This window comes from Mus musculus, chromosome 11 (assembly GCF_000001635.26).
Source record: "Mus musculus strain C57BL/6J chromosome 11, GRCm38.p6 C57BL/6J".
NCBI lineage: Eukaryota > Metazoa > Chordata > Mammalia > Rodentia > Muridae > Mus > Mus musculus.
The window spans coordinates 106,423,772-106,444,858 of record NC_000077.6 but is presented as its reverse complement, the minus strand read 5'-3'; the positions used below and the strand labels follow the sequence as shown (position 1 = coordinate 106,444,858).

Below are 21,087 nucleotides of genomic sequence, written 5' to 3'. Positions count from 1 at the left end.
TAAGGCAGAATGCTACTCTTTAATCTTAGTAATACCACGGCTATGAATTTCAAAGACAGTGTACAATGAAAAAGAATCTCCACACAAACAAAGGAATCTTATGAGTGGTTGTTTGGGGTGGGGAGATTTGGGAATATTGATTCAGAGGGGTGTAAAAAAGTGTTTGCGGTAATGGAGATGCTATGACTGCGAAGGTAGTGACGTGAGCTATACATCTTTCCAAGATAATTTAAGCTATGTACTTAAATTTAATGCATTTAAGAAAGAAAAGAGATCATATGCAGAATGTATGTGGTAATATATGTACATAATATTGCCCCAAATGATTATAGTGTTTTCTTTTTTCTTTTTTTGGTTTTTTGAGACAGGGTTTCTCTGTGTAGCCCTGGCTGTTTTAGAACTCACACTGTAGACCAGGCTGGCCTCCAACTCACAGAGAACTGCTTACTTCTGCCCATGAATGCTGGGTGAACCACAGCTGCCCAGCTGATTGCAGTGTTTTCAACAGTGTTCAGAGGCCTGCTTTGAGGAAGGGGGATCACTAGATAGATTCGGGGTTCACAGTTGGAGCAGATATGTTGAGTAATTAGAAGTGATCATTGATGGATATGTGGACTGAATAGGAAGTAGGAAGTAAATTAATGCCTTTTAATTACTTCAACAAATGCACTGAACATCTGTTATGTGTCAGAGATTATTTTAGGTAGAGAGAATGTGGCAGACAACAGAAGATAGTATCTATAGAATCAGAGAAACAAACCAATAACAAAATACCCAGAATTTAAGGTGGGACAGGTGCCACAGGGAAGATTTCAGCAGAGGATATAGGAACTCCTGAGGGATAGAGCTAGTCATGGAAGACCTTTGAGGTATGACATCTGGTCAAGACCTAGGCAGGGGGAAGAGAAATGCACGGGCTCTGGGGCAGAGGTAGGCCTGGCAGGATGGGGAGGAGGACTGAGAAGCAGCGTGCTGGACTAGAGAAGAGGAGGAGCTAGTGGGCAGGGACAGGGAGGGAGTGTGTGTGAACAGTGGCCAGAGTGAGCTGGGGAACCACCAGACGGTCTAAAGCCATAGACCTGTGATCTGAGTTTGCCTCTGTGAGGATCATTCTTCTCTGTTTGACAGCAGTGAAGTAAAGTCTTGCTGTGGGCACTCAGGAAGCAGAGGGAAGTAGGCAGATCTCTGAGTCCAAGGTTAGCCTAGTCTACAGAGGGAGTTCCAGGACAGCCAGACAGTTTCTACACAGAGAAACCCTCTCTCCAGAAAACAAAAACAAAGTCTTATAATTATTGAATCTGTATTTAATCCATATAAAGATGGTCTGTGAGGGGCTAGAGAGATGGCTTAGTGGTTAAGAGTTTTTCTAGAGGATCCTGGTTCAATACTCAGCACCCACATGGCAGGCATGGCATGGAACTCCAGTTCTAGGGCTTCTGACACCCTCACACATATATACATATAGGCAAAATACTAATGAACATAAATAAAAATAAATTTTAAAAAGATGCTTGATGTACATTGATATATATATATATATATATATATATATATATATAATTTTCCCATTTGCTTAAAGCATAAGCAAATTTGCATACCAATGAGAGGGCAAAGTTTGTTTTTTTTACATAAAAGAATTAAGTCCTGTATGTGTGTGAGTGTGGTATATGTTGATGTGTATGTGTGTGTACACACTGTACACACACATGAAAATACAAAAAGGTGAAAAGTAAAGATATCTTTCTAGAGAGAGAAAAGTCTCGGCTGAACACTTGACACTGTAGGACATGGGGCATCTTCATCAGTTCCCAGTCGATCACTTGTTTTGATTTTATAACTCATTGTCGAGAACCCACTTCATACAAATCTGTAGTACAGAATGACGGAAGTATATTTAGTGTCATTTCAGAAATGGTTGGAAATCTCCATAATGATTTCTTTTTTATGAATGTAATGTCAGTGACTCAAACATCAGTTCTTAATATTTGTTTATTTACTTTGAGATAAGTTCCCACTTTGAGCCATGGCTAACCTGTAACTTGCTATGTAGACATTGTTGTCCTCAAACTCAAGGGATTCATGCCTGTCTCTGTTGCCTGAGTTCTGGGGTTAAGGCGTGGACCACCAAACCTGGCTCAAACATCAATTTTTTTTTTTTTTTTTTTAAAGATTTATTTATTTATTATATGTAAGTACACTGTAGTTGTCTTCAAATACACCAGAAGAGGGCACCAGATCTCATTACGGGTGGTTGTGAGCCACCATGTGGTTGCTGGGATTTGAACTTCAGACCTTCGGAAGAGCAGTCGGGTGCCCTTACCCACTGAGCCATCTCACCAGCCCCAAACATCAATTTTTAAGTCAAACAATAATTCGATACAATCTAAAGGTAATGGTGTTTTGATACATTCTCAGTGTGTAAAGAAATTAGGGAAATATTAATGGCTTTTGTTTTTTAATTAAATTATGTAATCTGTAACTAAGGCATATTTCTTTTGTTACTGGTAGTGGGTTTTGTTGTTGTTAGTTTGTTTGATATACTCTCAACCCAGGCTACCTTAAAATTTACTTCTGTGCAGCTGGGGATGACCTTTGAACTTCTGATTTCTCCACTGTACCACCTCCTAAATTTGGGTATTGTAGGTGTGCTCTACCATAATTGACTTTAAACCATTGTTTTTCTATGAGAGCAGAAAACTTTGAATGTACAATAATGTTCATAACATACAGGCTCTGATTGAAGCTGCAGTGTTTCAGGAAGTATTAACTGATGCTGTGTGGCACGATGGCATTCAAGGTGCAAAGTATATGTGTGCATTCAGGACCTGGCTGCAGTGAGGTTGTGTAGTATATATAGTGTGGGTGAGGGCTGCCAAGGACACCTTGGTGTCAGAAAACTTTCACTGCTGTCAAATTCTTCCTGATCCTCACATTCAATTATGCAGCCCCCTGTGGGTTTAAGAAGTTGGGCTTTGTTAATAATGCAGCGTACTCAATCCTGGCATTGGAGATGTCATTTGTGTGTCTGTCTCTCTGTGTGTATTTGCTTCTTGGGCTTTGTTTGTTTGTTTGCTTTGTTCTGCTCTGTTTGTTTGTTTTTCCTTCCTTCCTACCTCTTTCTTTCCTTCTGTCTTTTACATTCCTACCACAGTTTCCCCTTCCCCCTCTCCTCCCAGTCCCCACCTTCTCCCAACATTTACTCCTCCTTGTTTTCTCTTCAGGAAAGGGCAGGTCTCCCATGGCACATCAAGTTGTAATAAGACGAGGCACCTCTTCTCCTATTAAGGCTAGGCAACCTAGTAGGAGGAAAGGATCCCCAAAGTGAGCCACAGAGTCACAGACAGACAGCCCCTGCTCCCACTGTTCCAAGTCTCTCAAGAAGACCAAGCTATACAACTGTGCAGAGGTCCTAGGTCAGACCCTGTGAGCTCCTATGAGCACAGCTTAGTTGATTCTGTGGGGTTTCTTGTGGTGGTCTTTACCCATCTGGCTCCTATAATACTTCCTCCCCAATTTGTTTTCTAAAAAGGGGGTTGAGGATGGAGTTGGATGAATGGGAAAGTGGGGAGGATCTGGGAGGAGATAAGGGAGGAGAAAACCATGATAAGAATATATTATATGAGCCGGGCGTGGTGGCGCACGCCTTTAATCCCAGCACTCGGGAGGCAGAGGCAGGCAGTTGAGGCCAGCCTGGTTTACAGAGTGAGTTCCAGGGCTATATAGAGAAGCCCTGTCTTTAAAAAAACGGTGTTGGTGGGGGGCTGGAGAGATGGCTCAGCAGTTAAGAGCACTGACTGCTCTTCCAGGGGTCCTGAGTTCAATTCCCAGCAACCACATGATGGCTCACAACCATCTGTAATGGAATCTATGCCCTCTTCTGGTGTGTCTGAAGAGAGCAATAGTGTACTCATCATATACATAAAATAAATAAATAAATCTTGAAAAAAGAATATATTATATGAAAAAAACCTATTTTCAAAATAAACAAAAAAATATAGTGTACTCAAGAAGCCAGTCTCCGGTGAAAGATGGAGGGAATAATTTGTAGGGTAGAGGCTGAGGTGCTGGTAGCACCTAGTACAAATGTCCAGTTGATTCTGAGAAAATAGCTCCAAGTAGGGACCTAGGCCACCCCCCACCTTGTAGTTAGGGCTGGTTATAGATGCCCCTCCAGATGGAGCAAGACAGTACTCTGTCTGTCGGAGATGGGGACATTTTTACACTTCTGCCCTGATGAGCTCAGATGAGAAAGTATGGGCATCTGCTCTCCCAGTCCTGTCTCTGGTTAACCAGGGAGAGTAGATTAGCACAGTGTGGTAGCAGTGCCACCTGCCCTGGCCCAGGATGGAGTTTGATCCTTCCAGGGCAGCAGTGAGCAGGCTGGTTTCTTCCCAGGGTAACCTTGGGAGAGACCCAGCATTGTTTTCAGTGCTATTTTCCCAAAGCGTTACCTCATCTTTTCCTTGAGTTATACCCACTTAACCCTCCTTTTAAAAAATCATTATTATTATTTCTGTAAGTAAAACAGCTCAGTGAGGTTGGTATTTACCCTTCCTTACCTGGCCTGTGTTGCAGGAGTGTTTGCTTACAGCCCTGGAGTTGCCCAGGGTTTCTTTTCACCAGCTGACACTTGTAAGCAAGTATCATGCCTGATGTATAGTTGTCATTAGTAAATCAAAAACCACTTTCCATGTTGATCTTTCATCACATCACGGTTTCAAGTCATGTTTATTTTTGTTTTTGTTGAGGGTCACAAAAGTGTTCATCTTTAACCTTTATTAATGTAGGAAATTCCAAGCATATATACAAAAAATAGTGAAAAGACTGTGTGTCCCTGATTCTGTTTCTAACAAGTTACTAGCACTCTGCCACTTTGTGCTAATCTGCCCCATACACAACTCTTTTCTGTATTATTTTCGAGCAAATCTTGGATTCTCCTTGCACCAGATAAGGTCTCACTAGCCCAGGCTGGCCTTGAACTTTGAAATCTCCTGCCTCATGCTTCCAAGTGCTAGAACTCCATGCATATATTACCATGCCTGGCTATCAGATTGTTCTTTAAGAAGAGAAGGATCTGTAGAACAGGCTGCTGTTACCCCTCAGAAGCTGAGTCGCATATCGCTTGCTTCTGTCAGAGGTGTCTTAATAAATGAGTTTTTAATCTGGTCTATACCTTAGCAGAAACGTGTCCAGGTACCCTGTTATTCTGAGTATATAGCAAGTGTAAAGGAAACCACATGGCCACACCCCTAAAGTTTATCTTTTCCTTAGAAAGCAAGAATATTCCTTTATCACTGATGTTGTTGGTAGAGGGACACTGATGTTGTTGGCAGAGGGAACCTTGTGTTTTCCACTGATATTCTGTATCTTATGGTGCAGGCCTCAAAAAATAAATAAATAAATAAAATCAAAGAGCCAGTAGATAAGCCATAAAAAGCTAGGAAAATCTGCCTCTGAAGTCCATGAGACTGAGCAGACATTGTACAGCAAAGATCAAATTATGAGCAGGAATTCAAACACTTTAACATCCATGTCTTATTTTTATATTTGCTAGGTTTTAGCAGTACCTCTGCCCTCTGTTTTACCTGTGGCACCATTAAGTGGCTGAAGTGAGCAAAAAAGATGGCTTTTTACAGTGTTGTGCTTTCTTTGGAGTCTGACATTCTTGCTTTTGCTGGCTTGTGTGGCTTGCCTGGCTTTGAGGCTGAGTTGGAGATGCTGGGCCCTAATTGCACCTTGCCTGCTTTATTTCAGTTGAGTGAGTGTCGTATGCCTTTATTTCCTGTCTCTTGCATCAGTCTGTTTGTGAGAGTGTACTGAGAGGTGATTAATGGGAAAGATAAACATGTGCTTACTGACTGAAAGTTCACCCTGTTTCCTGTGAGTCCTTTGCTTTAGTGAATTTGTTTGCTACCTGCACAGCACATCTGGTGTGTGTCTCTGTTGTAAGCACAGGCAGTATATGATAAGGCTTGAAAGACTACTTCACAGGCGAGTCCCAAGTGACAAGAAGATCAGACAGCAGTCTGTCACCATGAGCCTCCTGAGTCTAGAACTCTGCATACAAAATCTTGCTAAAACGTTTTCCTCTCTTCTGCTCTATAGCTGTGGGCATTTGTTGGCAGTGCTGCCTCACTGTGCAGCCTCTTCCCTGAGGTCTTCAGATGTGGCAGCCTGCTCCTGCTACTCAGGCCCTCTCCACACTGTCCATCCCAGCCAATCAGCAGCCTGGTCTTCCGTTATGCCCAGGAGAAGAATTTGGCCAGAGTTTACTGCTGTAAACAGAGAAGGGAAAAAACAAAAAACAAAACAAAACAAACAAACAAACAAACAAAAAACCAAACCTCCATTTCTTTCTAATTGAAAAAGTAAAATCCAATCTTGTAGAAAATTTGAGAAAAATAAAAAAAGTGAAATTTGGTCATACTTTTAAAAAGAAGATCATTAGACTTTGGATCTTTCCATGTAGTGTTTTTCTGTTGTGCTGAAGGTTTTCTGTATTGTTACATTATAACCTATGTAGATGTGCCTTTTACCTGACTACATGACTGCAGAAGCAAAAAAAATTGTATATGCTTAAAACTTAGGCTTATTAGCACTGGGCCTGGTAGTGTAGAACTTGAATCCCAGCACTCAGGAGGTAGAGGCAGCCATTTCTGTAAGTTCAAGGCCAGCCAGAGCTAGTCAGACCTTGTCTCAAAACAAAATAAAAAAACCAACAAAAAGAAACATTTTATTAGACTTCTTAAGAGGCCTTAATTTTCCACCAAACAGATAATTTAACCATATCAAAGAATTTATAATGCTATTGTGAACATCTTTGTGCAAATAGCTTTTCTTGTATTTTATACTATTTTAAGCTAGATTTTATAGAAATACAATTAGTGGATCAAAGAAAATCATTACCTGAAGCCAGTAGGATTGCCATAAGCTCCGCAAGAGCATTTATTATCCAGTTAGCATCAGTTATGAAGTGTGGTGTTTCCTAATGGAAGGTATCCCAACAAAAAAACTAATGATTCAGTGTTTAGAAATTCCTGTGGTGGGGACTGGAGAGATGGCTCCAGATGGGTTAAGAACACTAGCTGCTCTTGTAGAGGACCTGGCATTAATACCCAACATGCATATGGCATTTCACAACCGTCTGTAACTCCACTGCCAGGCTTCCAATGCCCTCTTCTGGCCTCTGCAGACACTTTTTATGTACATGGCACAGAGACATACATGTGGGCAAAACATTCATGTATAAAATAAAAGTAAATATTTAAAAATTTTTATTAGATTTATTTTGTGCATGAATGTTTTACCTGTGTGTGTGTGTGTGTGTGTGTGTGTGTGTGTGTGTGTGTGTGTGTACACACACCATGTATGCTTGGTGCCCTCAGAAGTTAGAAGAGGGCATCAGTTCACCTTGAATTGGAGTTATAGATGGCTGTGAGGTGCCATGTGGGTTCTGGGAATCTAACCTGGGTCCTCTGCAGTAGCAACAAATGCTTAGAGCCACCCAACCATCTCTCCGGCCCACTATGTACCTTAGACTGTACTATGTACACTTAGTAAGAATTGTAAGCACGTACCTTTGTGCCTCTGTGTGTTTCCTGAAATGTCCTCACATGACTTACACAGTGGAGGTCAGCTTTAGTTGTTGGTACATCTTGTAAGTTGGTCCTGGAAAACCTCCAGGGCCCTGACATTTCCGAGCCCTTCTGATGATGCTTCTTGTTCTTTTGCACAGATCCAGTCCTGCAGGTCCCAACACACGTGGAAGAGTGAGTTTCCTTTTCTCCTCAGTATTTCCTTCTGACTTACCGTCTTATTTAGTTGCTGGGTACAAATATATGCACAAGTTTAAACTGTAACAAGAATTTTTGACACATAAAAATTCTCCATGTAGTATGATAGAAGCCTCTGTTCCTTGGTAAAGAAGAGGACAGTCATGTTAAAAAGGTTTGCGAGCCGGGCATGGTAGCGCACGCCTTTAATCCCAGCACCCTGTCTCGACACCCCCCCCCCCCCAAAAAAAAGGTTTGATTGAAATGGGACTTCTTGTCTTGTTTTTTGTTTTTCTTGAGACCTGGCTATCCTGGAGCTCACTATGTAGACCAGACTGGCCTCAAACTCACAGAGATCTACCTGCCTCTGCCTTCCTAGCACTGTGATTAAAGGTATGTGCCACAATGCCCAGTGACTTGAGATAGAACTTAAATTGAGTTTTGAACTGAACTTCTAAAGTCCAGTTCTCTTTTTAGGGTTTTTTATTTTTTTATTTTTTTATTTTTTTTGGTTTTTTGAGACAGGGTTTCTCTGTGTATGTAGCCTTGGCTGTCCTGGAACTCACTTAGTAGACCAGGCTGGCCTCGAACTCAGAAATCCGCCTGCCTCTGCCTCCTGAGTGCTGGGATTAAAGGCGTGTGTCACCATGCCCGGCTCCCGGTTCTCTCTCTCTCTCTCTTTTTTTTTTTTGTTTTTTGTTTTTTGTTTTTTGTTTTTTTGAGATAGGGTTTCTCTGTATAGCCCTGGCGGTCCTGGAGCTCACTTTGTAGACCAGGCTGGCCTCGAACTCAGAAATCCGCCTGCCTCTGCCTCCCGAGTGCTGGGATTAAAGGCGTGCACCACCACGCCTCTCTTTTTAAAACTTATTTATGTATTCATTTTTAAAATTTATTTATTTGTTTATTTGCTTGTTTTATGTGTATGGTTGTTTTGCCTCGATGCATATTTATGTATCACATGTGTTACTTGGTGCCTATGGAGGCCAGAGAAGGCATCAGATCTCCTGGGATTGGAGTTAACAGACAGTTGTGAGTCAACCATGTGGGTTCTGGGAATCGGATATGGATTTTCTAGAAGAGTAGACAGCACCTAACTTTCGAACCCATCTATCGCTCCATCCTCTGGATCTCTCTTTGTTCACTGTCTCACATCACAGAGAGGAGAGATGAAGGTAACCTGTTCTTAGGGTGTATGCATATTCAAGGGAGTATTGTTACCTGTAAGAGCCTGAAATGATGGAACAACCCAAGTTGAGAAGAGATTAGAAAAAGGATTCCTCATTGGCACTAATTCGAGTTCCATCTTTAGCACCAGACCATGATCAACCTCTCGTTTTCTTGTGAGATCTACAGACAGAGACCTTGATCTGTATCCCTAACATGTTCTTTGATGTCAGGCTTCAGAGTCTGCTTTTATTGCTGTCACTTAAGAAATAAATGTTTGAAAATGACAAGTAGATACTGGCAACACTAATTAGACTCAGTGGATTGATTGTTTTTTAAAAATTAAAAAGAGGGGAGCTGAGATAGCTCAGCAGCTAAGAGCACTTGCTGCTTGCTCCTGCAGAGGCCTTGGATTCAGCATGCACCTCTGTATCCCCAGCCCTAGGAGACCCAGCAGCCATAAGTGGGGTGCATATACATGGCAGGAGAGGTGTAGGAGTAGTTGGAAGGGGTGTGGCAAGTGGATATGATTAAAACATCATATGTACATTTATGAAATTCTCTAAGAATAAATAAAACTTTGGATTTGGTCTGAGATGCATGCTACTGTTGCTGTAAAATATTATCAATGTCTAGGCACAGTGGACATGGAAGTTGAAAATAGATTTGCTAAGCCCTTTTCGTTTTTGTCATCATTCACAGTAAATGACTTTTCTTTCTCAGATTATTTTTCTCTGTTTAAGTAGACTATGTACCTCAATGGGGTATTTTGTTTTTATGTGGCTGATGTGAAAAAAGCAGTTGGTAATGTTGTCTTCCACACATTCACTCATTCACCCCCCATGCCATGGCTCTGCATGATTTTGATCATTTTGGTCTTTTGTTCTGTGTTCTGGGCTATAGTTTATCATTGACATTTTAAATTTAATTTCTAGGCCGGCTTTCCTCCCAGATCCCAATGATGGCAGTCTGTACACACTTGGAGGCAAGAACAACGAAGGCCTGACGGTGAGAATATTTAGCTTCTTGGTATATTCTGAGGTTCTTAGCCAGGTCCTTGCCTGCTTCTCTATGTGAGACCACCTAGGAGCTTTACACAAACTGCAGGATTTCTGATTCAGATAAACTGGTTAGCATCACTGCCTTTTTAGAGCTTCCTAAATTAGCTTTTTTTTTTTTTTTAATTTTGTGTGTGTGTGGTATGTGTTTGCATATTCATGTTTGTGAATGCATGTGTGTATGTCACAGTGCACATATAGAGTCAGAAGACAGCCATAGGTGTTCTTGTCTTCTACCTTAGTTGAGACAGGCGGTTGTTGTTTTTCCACTCTGTATGCCAGGATAGCTGATCACAGACTGCAGTGATTCTCCTCCCTCTGCCCCCTGTGTCTCTGCGGGACTGTTGGGATTATAGACACTCAGCTCTGGGTCTGGCATTAGGTGCACTTTGGTTGTTTGAACCCAGGGCCTCATGCTAGCATGGCAGGCACTGTCACCTGCTGAGGAGCCATCTCTCCAGCCCCCAAACGAGCTTTGGATTGTCTAGCCCTAGTTCAGAATCCCAGACCCATACCAGCAGATACTGCTGTCCCAGACAATACCCTGGCGGTAGGTACAGAGGGCTCACCATGGTGACATGCTTACTCTAACTAGAGACCTTCAACTTAAGAGCAAGAAGTATAGTCTGAAATGCTGTTTACTGGGTTAACTGTTTACTGACTGTAGTTAAAGATACTTCCTACTAATCCAAGTTGGATCCGCAGGACACATGTGGCAGGAGAGAACTGACTCCTCTGAGTTGTTCTCTGGCCTCCACACGTGTGCTATGGCATGCGTTCAGTCCCCCTCACAGCACACACAGATGAATAAATGTCATCAAAAAGCTTAAAAAAATAATGTCTCCACCCCTCTCATATCAGAGAAATGTGCTTCTTTTTTAGCGAAAGCATGTGACAGTCTAGACTTGGGATTCTAGGCCAGTAATTGTCAATTTTTACTACACATTATAATAACCTGAGGTATGCTAAAAACAAATAAAAAAAATTACCAAGCATCTCAGGCTCAAGAGATGGCTCAGAGCACTGCTTGCTCTTGCTATTTCAGGGACCTACATTCAATTCCCAGCACCAAAACAGCAGCTCACCCATTTGTAACTCCAGTTCCAGGGCATCTAATACTCCCTTCTGCCTACCCCAGACTCTGCATGCGTGTGATATGCAAACATAATTTGGCAAATACTTGTACATATACAAATAATAAAATATTTTTTAAAAAGTTTTAAAAGACATGTTGAACCTAGCCATGGTGGTGCATGTCTTTAATACCAGCACTTAGGAGGCAAAGGCAGATCTCTGTGGGTTTGAGGCTAGCCAGGTCTACCTGGAAAGTTCCAGGTCAGCTCAGACTACATAGTAAGACTAGAGCTATAGAGTGAAACCCTGTCCATACAACAACAAGACAACTGAACCTAGATCTCAGCCCCACTGTTGATCTAAGTTATCAGCTTTTTTCTTCTAAGTTCTCCAGAAAAGAAAAATTTTAAATTAACCCACATAGATGGCCAACTGACTTGTGACAAAGATGACACACTTTGACAGGGGGTACCTTTTTAATAAATAGTGTACATCTTGGAATGGGAATATGGCTCAGTAGGAGAACACTTGCCTTATATGTACAGAGCTCTGGGATTCCTCCCCAGCACAGGGGGTGAAGACACAGAGATCGGTGGGGTATCCATGTAGATGTCTTGAGTGTACATCCATCCGAGTAAGAACCAGTTTCAGACAAATCATGGCTCTGTTAATAAATGTGAGACGTAAGGTAACACAGCCTTGGGAGTAAGTAACAGAACAGCTTCATGGTCTTAGAGTACGTCATCACTTAAAATTGTTTTACACTTTTATTACATTTATTTATTTGTATATATACCCACACATTCATACCACAGTGAATATGTAAAGATCAGAGGAGATGTGCCATTTCACCAACCCATAATGATTTTTTTAAATAGGATACTTTTAAATACACCAACCGTAAATTTAAATAAAGGATCAAGAGCTTTTCTTCCTGAAGAGAGGAAGCCACAAAGTATTTGTAGTCCATACATCCAACATTTGGAAAACAGAAACAAAATTCAAATATCTACATTTAAGAAACAAAAACAAATCCTATGGGGGCTGAGTCCAATCCCCAACAAGTACAGAAACTCAGTGTGGGGACTCATGTCTCTAATCCCAGTACCCAAGAGGTGGAGACCCGAGGATCGGAAATTGGAAGGTCATCCTCAGCTACACAGGGAGTTTGAGAACAAACTGCGTTACATGAGACTCTGTTCCAACTAGCCAACCAAAAGAACTCCTGTGTATCATTAGCAAAAGTCAGATGGTTGGGCATGGTGATGCACACCTTTCATCCCCAAAAGAGGCAGGAGCAGGCAGATTTCTGTGAGTTTGAGACCAACCTAGTGGGTCTATATAGTGGGGTTGAAGCCAGGGCTACAGAGTGAGATCCTATCTCAAAACACCAAACAACGATGATGACGAGAACAAAGACAGATGAGCCAATGGAAAGGTAGAAGAGTGTATTCTAATACTGAACAAGTGCATGAAGAGGTGTCATTAAGGAAATTGAAGTCATAAGGCCATCGGAGGTGCCAATAACCAGAACTCTGTCCACTGGGAGCTACAGGAGGTATAACTGACTCAGCAGCATATGTAACAGAACCTACTGTAGGCATAAAGTTTTTGAAGCCTGCTTTTAATAAGTGTTCAACCTCCCAGCAGAGGTAGTAGAAAAGTTTTTAGGCTATGGGGGAAGTGGACCTGTTCAGCAATTGTTCTTTGAGGGTGAGCTCAGTCTTCCTTGGCAGCAGCTCAGTCCCTTAGCAAATGCCAATTACAGCTCGGCAGCTGCAGACCAGTCCTCTAGGCAGCAGACACCACACAAGAACCAGCCCCTGTAGTTCCATCCTGAAGAAACCTCAGGCTCCCCAACAGGCCTGAGGTGAATCTCACAAGGAGTTCTTTGGCAGGTTTCTCTCAGTGGTGGTTTTATCACAAATGGAGCTCAACAATTCTATGTAAGGCAAACCAATACATGCGTGTCATTATCAAAGAATAGTGAGGTAGAGCAAACCAAACCAATGCTCAGTGGTCATCCCCCACTGACTGTGGGGTCATATTTATACTCATCATGGGTCCTTTTATATGTTTGCTATATTAAAACATCCTCTTACCTGTGTGCCCTAGCAAAACATCACTTGACATAACTGACTTTCCAAAGGAACTAGAAGTTTCCACTTCAACCTAAAACCAAGTAATACCATCCCTGGCATGTGCCCAAGAGAAATACATGGATGTGTTCTCCCAAAAGACATTGTCTTACCAGGTCTCTAGTGCTGTGTGAAGACCAGCACCAAAAACAACTCGGGAGGACAGGGTTTATTTAATTTCCACAGCTCTCAGTTCCCACTCTGGAACTGAAGGGAGGCCAGGCAGGAGCTCCTCGGATAGAAACTGAAGCAGAAATCATGCAGGGATGCAGCTTACTGGTTTGCACCTCCTAGCATGCTGAGTTTACTTTCCTATACACTCTAGGATTACCTACTAAGGTATGGGACCACCCATGGGACAGGGGGGCTTCCCTTTTAATCAAGAAAATGCCCCACAGGTCTGCCTACAGGCCAATCTGTTGGGGATATTTTTTTTCAGTTGGGGTTTCCTTCTAAGATGACTTCAGCCCATGTCAAGTTGACAAACAAACAAAGAACAAAACCCAACCAGGACAGACATTTATTCACCCCCTACTGCTTATTCTATGCAAAATGCAGAATGTAACTAAGTATATCAATAAATAGAATGGAGAAATAAATTGTGAGGTAGTCATTCAGGTGGCATACACCTTTAATCCCAGCGAGGCAGTCAGATCTCTGTAAGTTTGAGGCCAGCCTGGTCTACACAGAGAAACCCTGTCTCAAAAAACAAGCAAGCAAACAAAATAGGACAGACAAAACAGGCTACATACTCAAGAATTTGCTTTATAGATCTCAAAACCTGAACAAAATAGATTCTGTTGGTTTTAGAATTAAGATAAAGTTACTCCAGAGAGTTAATAGCAACAAAAGGGTACAAAGGGAGGGGCTTTCCAAAGAGCTTGACATGCTCTCTCTCTGTCTGATAAGGATGTTAGTGACAGATATGTTTACTTGCTGCAAATTACTGAGCTATGTTTATGAATCCCATCCTGCTTGTATGTTATGCTTCACCCGGAAGTTTGAAAAGCCTTCATGTGGTTCTGAGGTGCAGCCAAGGATGGAAACCCTTGGTCTAGACTTTTAAGTGTATTGTGGGCTCCCAAATGGGTATTTTAAAATTAGGTTTCGAGCACCTGGGGCTGATGCGAACAAAGGCAAGCCTGGGGGTGAGTTGCATGCACTTCACCGTTCACGTCTTTGTGTTGGTTTCTCTCCACAGCACATGAAACACACCTGTGTTTTAAGCATTTTGCTTGCTAGAAATAGTATGGAGTGATTGGAGTAAGTCATTGCATTTGAACTTCTTGTTAGTCCATGGGTGTTGATCACTTTAGAGATATAGAAAAGACAAGTCAAGAGTGTACTAAGACCACAGCTTACAGGATTGGTGTTTGGAGATGTGACTTCCCAAGGATGCTCTCAGAGCTGCGGTAGTGTCTGTCTTGGAGCATAGGACTCCAGAGTGCTGGACTGACAAGGACTTTCTGATTCCAGAAATATCTGCCAGCTCTAGGGATTGCTACCTTCTGCTGGCGTTTTCCCTTTTCTAAGGTTTAGTTTGAATGCTGGAATGATGGGAAAATGCAGATCATTACTACCTATGGTTCTGTTTGTTAACACTACCAAGAAATCTGTTCTTGCTTGGAGAAAAGGTCACAGCGTAGTAGAAGCTAACAGTGGGTATCTGCATAGTTTCAGGGCCCATTCCAAAAATAAAGTTCACCAAAACAAGCAGTGGCCAGGAGGGCATCAGAGGTCAGCTGTGGGCTCGGAAGAAGCAGTTTATGATGAAATGTGTTGAAACGTTGGGAGTTTCTTTTCCCAGCACCTACCATAACTTCCTTTTTATAACCCAAAGGCTACTTACTGAAGAAAACACCAAAATTCAGGCCTTTGTGCTTTGCCCATGCAACCATCATGGCTTCTCCTTCCCTTGACGCTTGAACTTCCTTCTAAGTTGCTTCTTTTCAGCATCAATGACATGGTAAAGGCATTGCCATTCTTCCTAGCCTGGCTGTCTTTGGGTCAGATTTGAAAGACAGGAGATTTCTTTCTCCCTTAAAATATCCAAGGCAGGGCCCAGGCATAGTGGTACATGCTTTAAATCCTAGCACCCAGGAGGCAGAGGCAGATGGATCTCTGTGAGATTGAGGCCAGCCTGGTTTACAGAGGGAGTTCCAAGAAAGTCAGGGTTATTACACAGAGGAACTGTGTCTCAATTAAAAAAAAAAAAAGCCATGACTGTAACTCTTCATATTTGTGTGATCTTAGAAAAGGTTTATGGCACCCTCAGGGAATACCTGACAGGAGACCCGAGGGACCTGTACATCCTGTGTCAAATAAATGAGTTGGTGTACAGAGTTCAAAGATGGAGGGAACCAGAGGCTGTTGGAAGTCCATGTGGAAGCCCAGGACCTCCTACTTAGGTTCCAGCAAGAGACCCCATCTGCAATGTGCTCCTCTGCTTTTACAAGAACTGGGTAACAGAAACAGCCTGTTTGGTAAAATTAAATTTCATAAGACTTAGTTAACTTTTTTCCTGTCTTTTTTCTTTTCTTTCTTTCCGTTTTTTTTTTTTTTAAAGAAACTTCCCTTTACCATCCCAGAATTGGTTCAGGCCTCCCCATGCCGAAGTTCAGATGGAATCCTCTACATGGGTAAGAGTTCTTGTTTTCAGTACTGAAAACTTGGTTCTTTTTGAAAGTGAATCCTGGATTCTGGGAGGGCTCTGGTTGAGAGAGCAGGCTGTTGTCACTCTCTTTAAATTCTTTCTGAATAAAGTCTTTTTTGCCTCAGTTGTGCTTTGGTTGTTCATACCAGCATCATCGGGCCAATTAAGAAAGAGCTTTCCCCCTCTAAGGAAAAATTGACACTATTAATATAGTTACTCATTTAACAAGCTTTTAGCCACTGGGTTGGTCTACTGCTGTTATTTCATGATTGCAACATACCTAGCTGCAAATGGATAAAATTTAAAGTAAATACAATACAATAGCCTGAGCTAAGAAAGGGAAGAAGGGCCTACCTATTAATTATAGGGCTTTCTTAGTATTTCCTGCTATCAGAATATTTGGTAGCAGCAGCACTTAGCAGCTTGCGTATATAAGCTGCCTTCATGCCTGTGAGGTCTCAGCTTTCAAAGCACCAGCTCACCTGCTTTTCCTCAGCATTAGGGTTCACCACAAGCTGCCAAAATGTCAATAAAAATGCATTTGTAGCACAAGGAACTGTATTTATCTCGAAATTCTAGTAGCAATAATAGCCCGTGTTTATATAGCAGCTTTCTTTTTGAGGAACTGAAAGTGTGTATCGCCTGTTCATGCTTCAGGATCTCTCCTTCATTTCCAAGGCTCCAATGCAGGCTGGTTTGTAAGGTCTTTGTAGGGACACCAGTGCTCCTCCTTCTTGCATGAGCCTCTCAGAATGAGGAACTCCCAGCCCAGCCAGGGAGTTAGAGGAAATGACTAGCAAACCTTCCCTCCTCTGGGCCATGCCCTGGGCCCATATGACTATCTTTTGACTAGTTCCATACTAGTCTTCCAGCTTTTGCCAACGATTCATCACCTGTGGCCAAAGGATATTGTGTCTCCACCATTTTGTGCCATGTCTTAAGTGATTTCACTGAGTATGTTTTTGAACATATAGTTATTCAGTCCATCCATTGGAGCTATAGGTAGATTATACAGACTGCAACAGTCCTTGAAGTAACCAGATGTGTATCACATAGATGGAAGGTATTTATGGTCATAGTTACTTGGATATAATTTACTCTCTATCTTCAGACCTATGAAGACTTTATTGTTGAGAACAGTAAGGATCCACAAACAAATTGTGCATGTGTGGAATATGGTGTGTTACATCTGTTACAGCTAAGTATAGCTTTAACAAATTCTGGTGCCTTGTGACCTTCTCTGGCTTCTCTTTATTCTGCTTCCATGGACTTTGAATGTAGGAAATAACTATTAACGTAAGAAGGCATAAATGACCAGAGCTGTGGCTTAAAGAACAGAAGTGTACACATTACAGTGACTGTTGGCCTTCAAACCAAGATGCCTGTGTCTGTGCCATAGACTCATATGCTGTATATTCACCTAAAAGTGTTTATGTGGCTTTGCTGTCTGCCTGTTCATATTTAATCAGCTGACCAAGGCAAGTGGCACAACCTGTGACCTGGGAATAGTTTGCTGGCCAGAGACAAAGGTTGAGATAACTTTAGCCTCATTAGCATCAGGTTACAGCAACTCTGCTGACCAGTCACAGGTACTAGCTAATTATAGTTATGTGCTGCTTCACATGTGAGCTAATTGGTAGGGATGTTGAAGAATATGAATCATAGTTAACCTGGAGGTGAGCCCTAGGTGCGCTTGTATTTACGTAGATCCTCACTCGTGGGAGAAGGACAGGCAAGATTTTTCATATTAAGATAGTTATTCAAAGCAATAAAATCCAACTTGAAAGTTAAGAGAACACTTTTCATACGATAAGGTTTAGATAAATTTTTATGTCAGCTTTAGGTTATTAAATTAGCATAAGAGTCAGTGGCCCAAGGAGTTATTACATTGACATTACCATTTACTTTGTCACTCCTGAGCACTATAGAAGCATCTCCAACATCCTGGCATTTCAGGCCTGCCTCCCAGCACAGAGGCTTTTGAATGGCTAGAAGTGCTACCTTGGCAATGCCATTAGTTTCCATCTGCGGTGGATGCTAACCGTGTATCCACTAACATTTCAGGTAAAAAGCAAGATATTTGGTATGTTATCGACCTCCTGACTGGCGAGAAGCAGCAGACTTTGTCATCGGCCTTTGCTGATAGTCTCTGCCCATCAACTTCCCTTCTATATCTTGGACGGACAGGTAAGAAGTAAGCCTTTGCTGTACAGCCCTCCTGTTTCTAGAGTGGATGGCACAAAGCTCCTCCACTGGCCTCTGTTAATAGTTTGTTCTCGAAAAAGTGGACAGAGTGGCCCTCTCCAGGCAGCCAGAGTTCTAGACCCTTCAGAGCCCAGGGGTGTGTCCAGATGACTCTGTGACTCACCTGCTGCATTGCCCTTCTTGAAGTGTTTTCAAGTGGGTGCACTACCTACAGCTCTCAGAACAGCAGTACTATTTTTAAGGACTCACGGTAGAGTGGCGCTCTCCACCAAGTATGCCTGGTTTGACTGTCTGGCAAGTAAATGTTCTTTCTCCTTTCACAGCTCTGCTCAAAACTCTCCTCTGTGAAGCTGTTTCTCTGTCTGCAAGCTCCCACCTCGTTTAGGAACACCCCATTTTAACTCCTGTTCTGGGGACACATGTACCAGTTGACCAGTCTGTTAAAGCAGCCATCCTCCCCTATAGAAATCAAGTATCCTCATTTCTAAACCATTAGGACTACTTAAGATTTGTTCCTTTTTCCATCAACTAAAGCCTTAGAGTGATTCCTAGATTCACACAGGGATTAAAAACTGTCTGGGTATTGGAGGGAATTTGGACATGCTCTGGCTTTGTTTGGAATGTATGCACTTAGTCCATAAAGCCACTGTTCCATTAGCCATTGCTTCATAATAAGCTGCCTAACCTAGTTTCTTAAAAATAACGGCCATTTTGTTGTTTCTAACGCTTTGACTAAGGAATTCAGGAGGGCTCCACACACAGATCTTCTCCAGTCTTCATGCTGAGATGACTCGTCTGGGATTCTGGCTCAGCTCCTTGTAAACTTGCCCCATTACATATGTGAATAGCCTGTACTTTCTGACATGGCTCCTTCTTGGGCAAAAATGGATATTAGAATGCCTCACACAGCTTTCTTCTGCTTCAGTCATTTGATCGATACAGGTCCAGAGCCAAGGGTGAAGACAAAGACAAAGCCTCTTGATAGGAAAAAAAAGGCTTGTGGGCTGGAGAGATGGCTCAGCGGTTAAGAGTACAGACTGCTCTACCAGAGGTCCTGACTTCAATTCCCAGTAACCACATGTTGGCCCACAACCATCTATAATGGGATCTGATACCCTCTTCTGGTGTGTCTGAAGACAGCAACAGTGTACTCACATACATAAAACAAATAAATATATCTTAAAAAGAAAAGAAGAGAAAAGGAAAGGAAAGAAAAAAGGCTTGCACATACGAGAAAGAAGTAATGATGGCCCTGTGCAGTGACTCTTACATCGTCTATCCTCTGGCTACAGTAGTGTAACCTTCCCACATACAGAATTCGTTCACCTCCTCCCAAGATCCCTAAAATCCAACCAAAGCCCAATGTCTTGGCATCAGTATCAGGCATGATGGGAGAGAGGATCCTCTGGCCTGGAGACTGGATTAAAGAGACAAGTTTTCACTGAACATGGTGTACACATCTGAAATCCCAGTGGGTGGGAGGTAAAGGCAAGAGAATCAGGAATGCAGTTTAGCCTTGGCTGCATGTGAGTGCAATGCCAGCCCGGGCTGCAAGAAACCAGATCCTAATGAACAAATGAGAGGGATGGCGAGGAGGGTTTTTCCCTCTTGTGCCTTTCCCTTCTTCAGCGTGGTGTACAATGGGACAGGATGGCTGAATAAATGTTCTTGTTCAAAAGGGAAGGACAAAGGGTGAAGGATAATATATATATATATATATATATATATATATATACACTTTAATTTTAAAAGATGGGCTGGAGAGATGACTTACTGATTAAGAGCACTGGCTGCTCTTCTAGAGGCCCTGGACTCAATCCTTAGCACCCACATGGCAGCCCACAACTGCCTGTGACTCCAGTTCCAGAGATCTGACTCCTCCACACCAATGCATGTGAAGTAAAATTAAATGAACTATAGAAAAAGAAAGAAAGAAAAGAAAAGAAAAAAAAAACAGCTAATTTTGTAGCTTTCTCATGTGTTCCTTGTTAAAAGTAGGAAGCCTGGATCCCACCCCCTTTTACTATCTGATTATTGTACTAATATTACTCTAAAAACTTGGTGAGCTTCTCATGTATTGAATTATAGTCTGTCTATTAGATAAATTCCATACCACAAATGCCCAGTTGAGAATGTGAGAGTGCCATAAGCCAGCATTCTTATGACTCTAGCTAGTAGAGTGCCTCCTAACTAAAGATTCATCCTAACTCTCCCTGAGGTCTCTAAGGATAGCATAGACTCACCTGAGTGTGATTTTAACCTTGACCTGGAACTTTTCCCCCTGCTGGTAACTCTGGACCTCTTTTTTTAGCATTTATTTTTTTATTTATTTATTTATTTATTTATTTATTTATAAAGAGTCTTTTTCAGCTGGAGAGGCCATCCTGAACTCTTATTTCCTCTGTATTCTGCTTGAAACTGGCAGTTTCTTCCTGAATTCATTGTCTTTTAGCATGTCATACACAGCTAGGAAAACCATTTAGCACTTTTTGCTGCCGCCTCGAGTCTCATTAGCTAGACTGCTGAGTCCAGATGCACCTTTTCTGTCTGCCAAGTGACTGAAAACAGTAACCTTACTGTGTCTACGCTATAGGCTCATACCTGGACTACCCCTTTCAGATTCCCACGGTGGTGGTCTCACTTGCCCTTCCAAGTTTGCATCTCCCAGTCTCTTATCACCTTCCCATCTTCCACTACATGGTCCCAGCGTCAGTGCCACATGTTTTAGGTTTTCATTATGGCCATGCCACTTCTAGGTACCCATTTCTTTTCTTTTCCTTTTCTTCTTTCTGCCTTTGTGTGTGTGTGTGTGTGTGTGTGAGAGAGAGAGAGAGGAAGAGAGAGAGAGAGAGGCAGACAGACAGACAGACAGACAGACAGACAAAGTTTCTCTGTGTAGCCTTGGTTGTCCTGGAACTCACTCTGTAGACCAGGCTGGCCTTGAACTGACAGAGATCCACCTGCCTCTGCCTCCTGAGTGCTGGGACTAAAGATGCGCGCCACCACTGCCTAACTTAAGAACC

General features: G+C 42.3%; 1 protein-coding gene across 1 annotated transcript in view; it reads left to right on the top strand.

The window, feature by feature from the left end:
• Positions 1 to 21,087, top strand: part of Ern1 (endoplasmic reticulum (ER) to nucleus signalling 1) — a 90,177-nt gene that overhangs the window by 42,938 nt on the left and 26,152 nt on the right. Inside the window, exons 3-6 of the mRNA NM_023913.2 lie at positions 7,736 to 7,769; positions 9,872 to 9,944; positions 15,773 to 15,845; positions 17,924 to 18,046. Of these exons, the coding sequence (NP_076402.1) occupies positions 7,736 to 7,769; positions 9,872 to 9,944; positions 15,773 to 15,845; positions 17,924 to 18,046 (303 nt within the window). The remainder of the gene's footprint in view (positions 1 to 7,735; positions 7,770 to 9,871; positions 9,945 to 15,772; positions 15,846 to 17,923; positions 18,047 to 21,087) is intronic.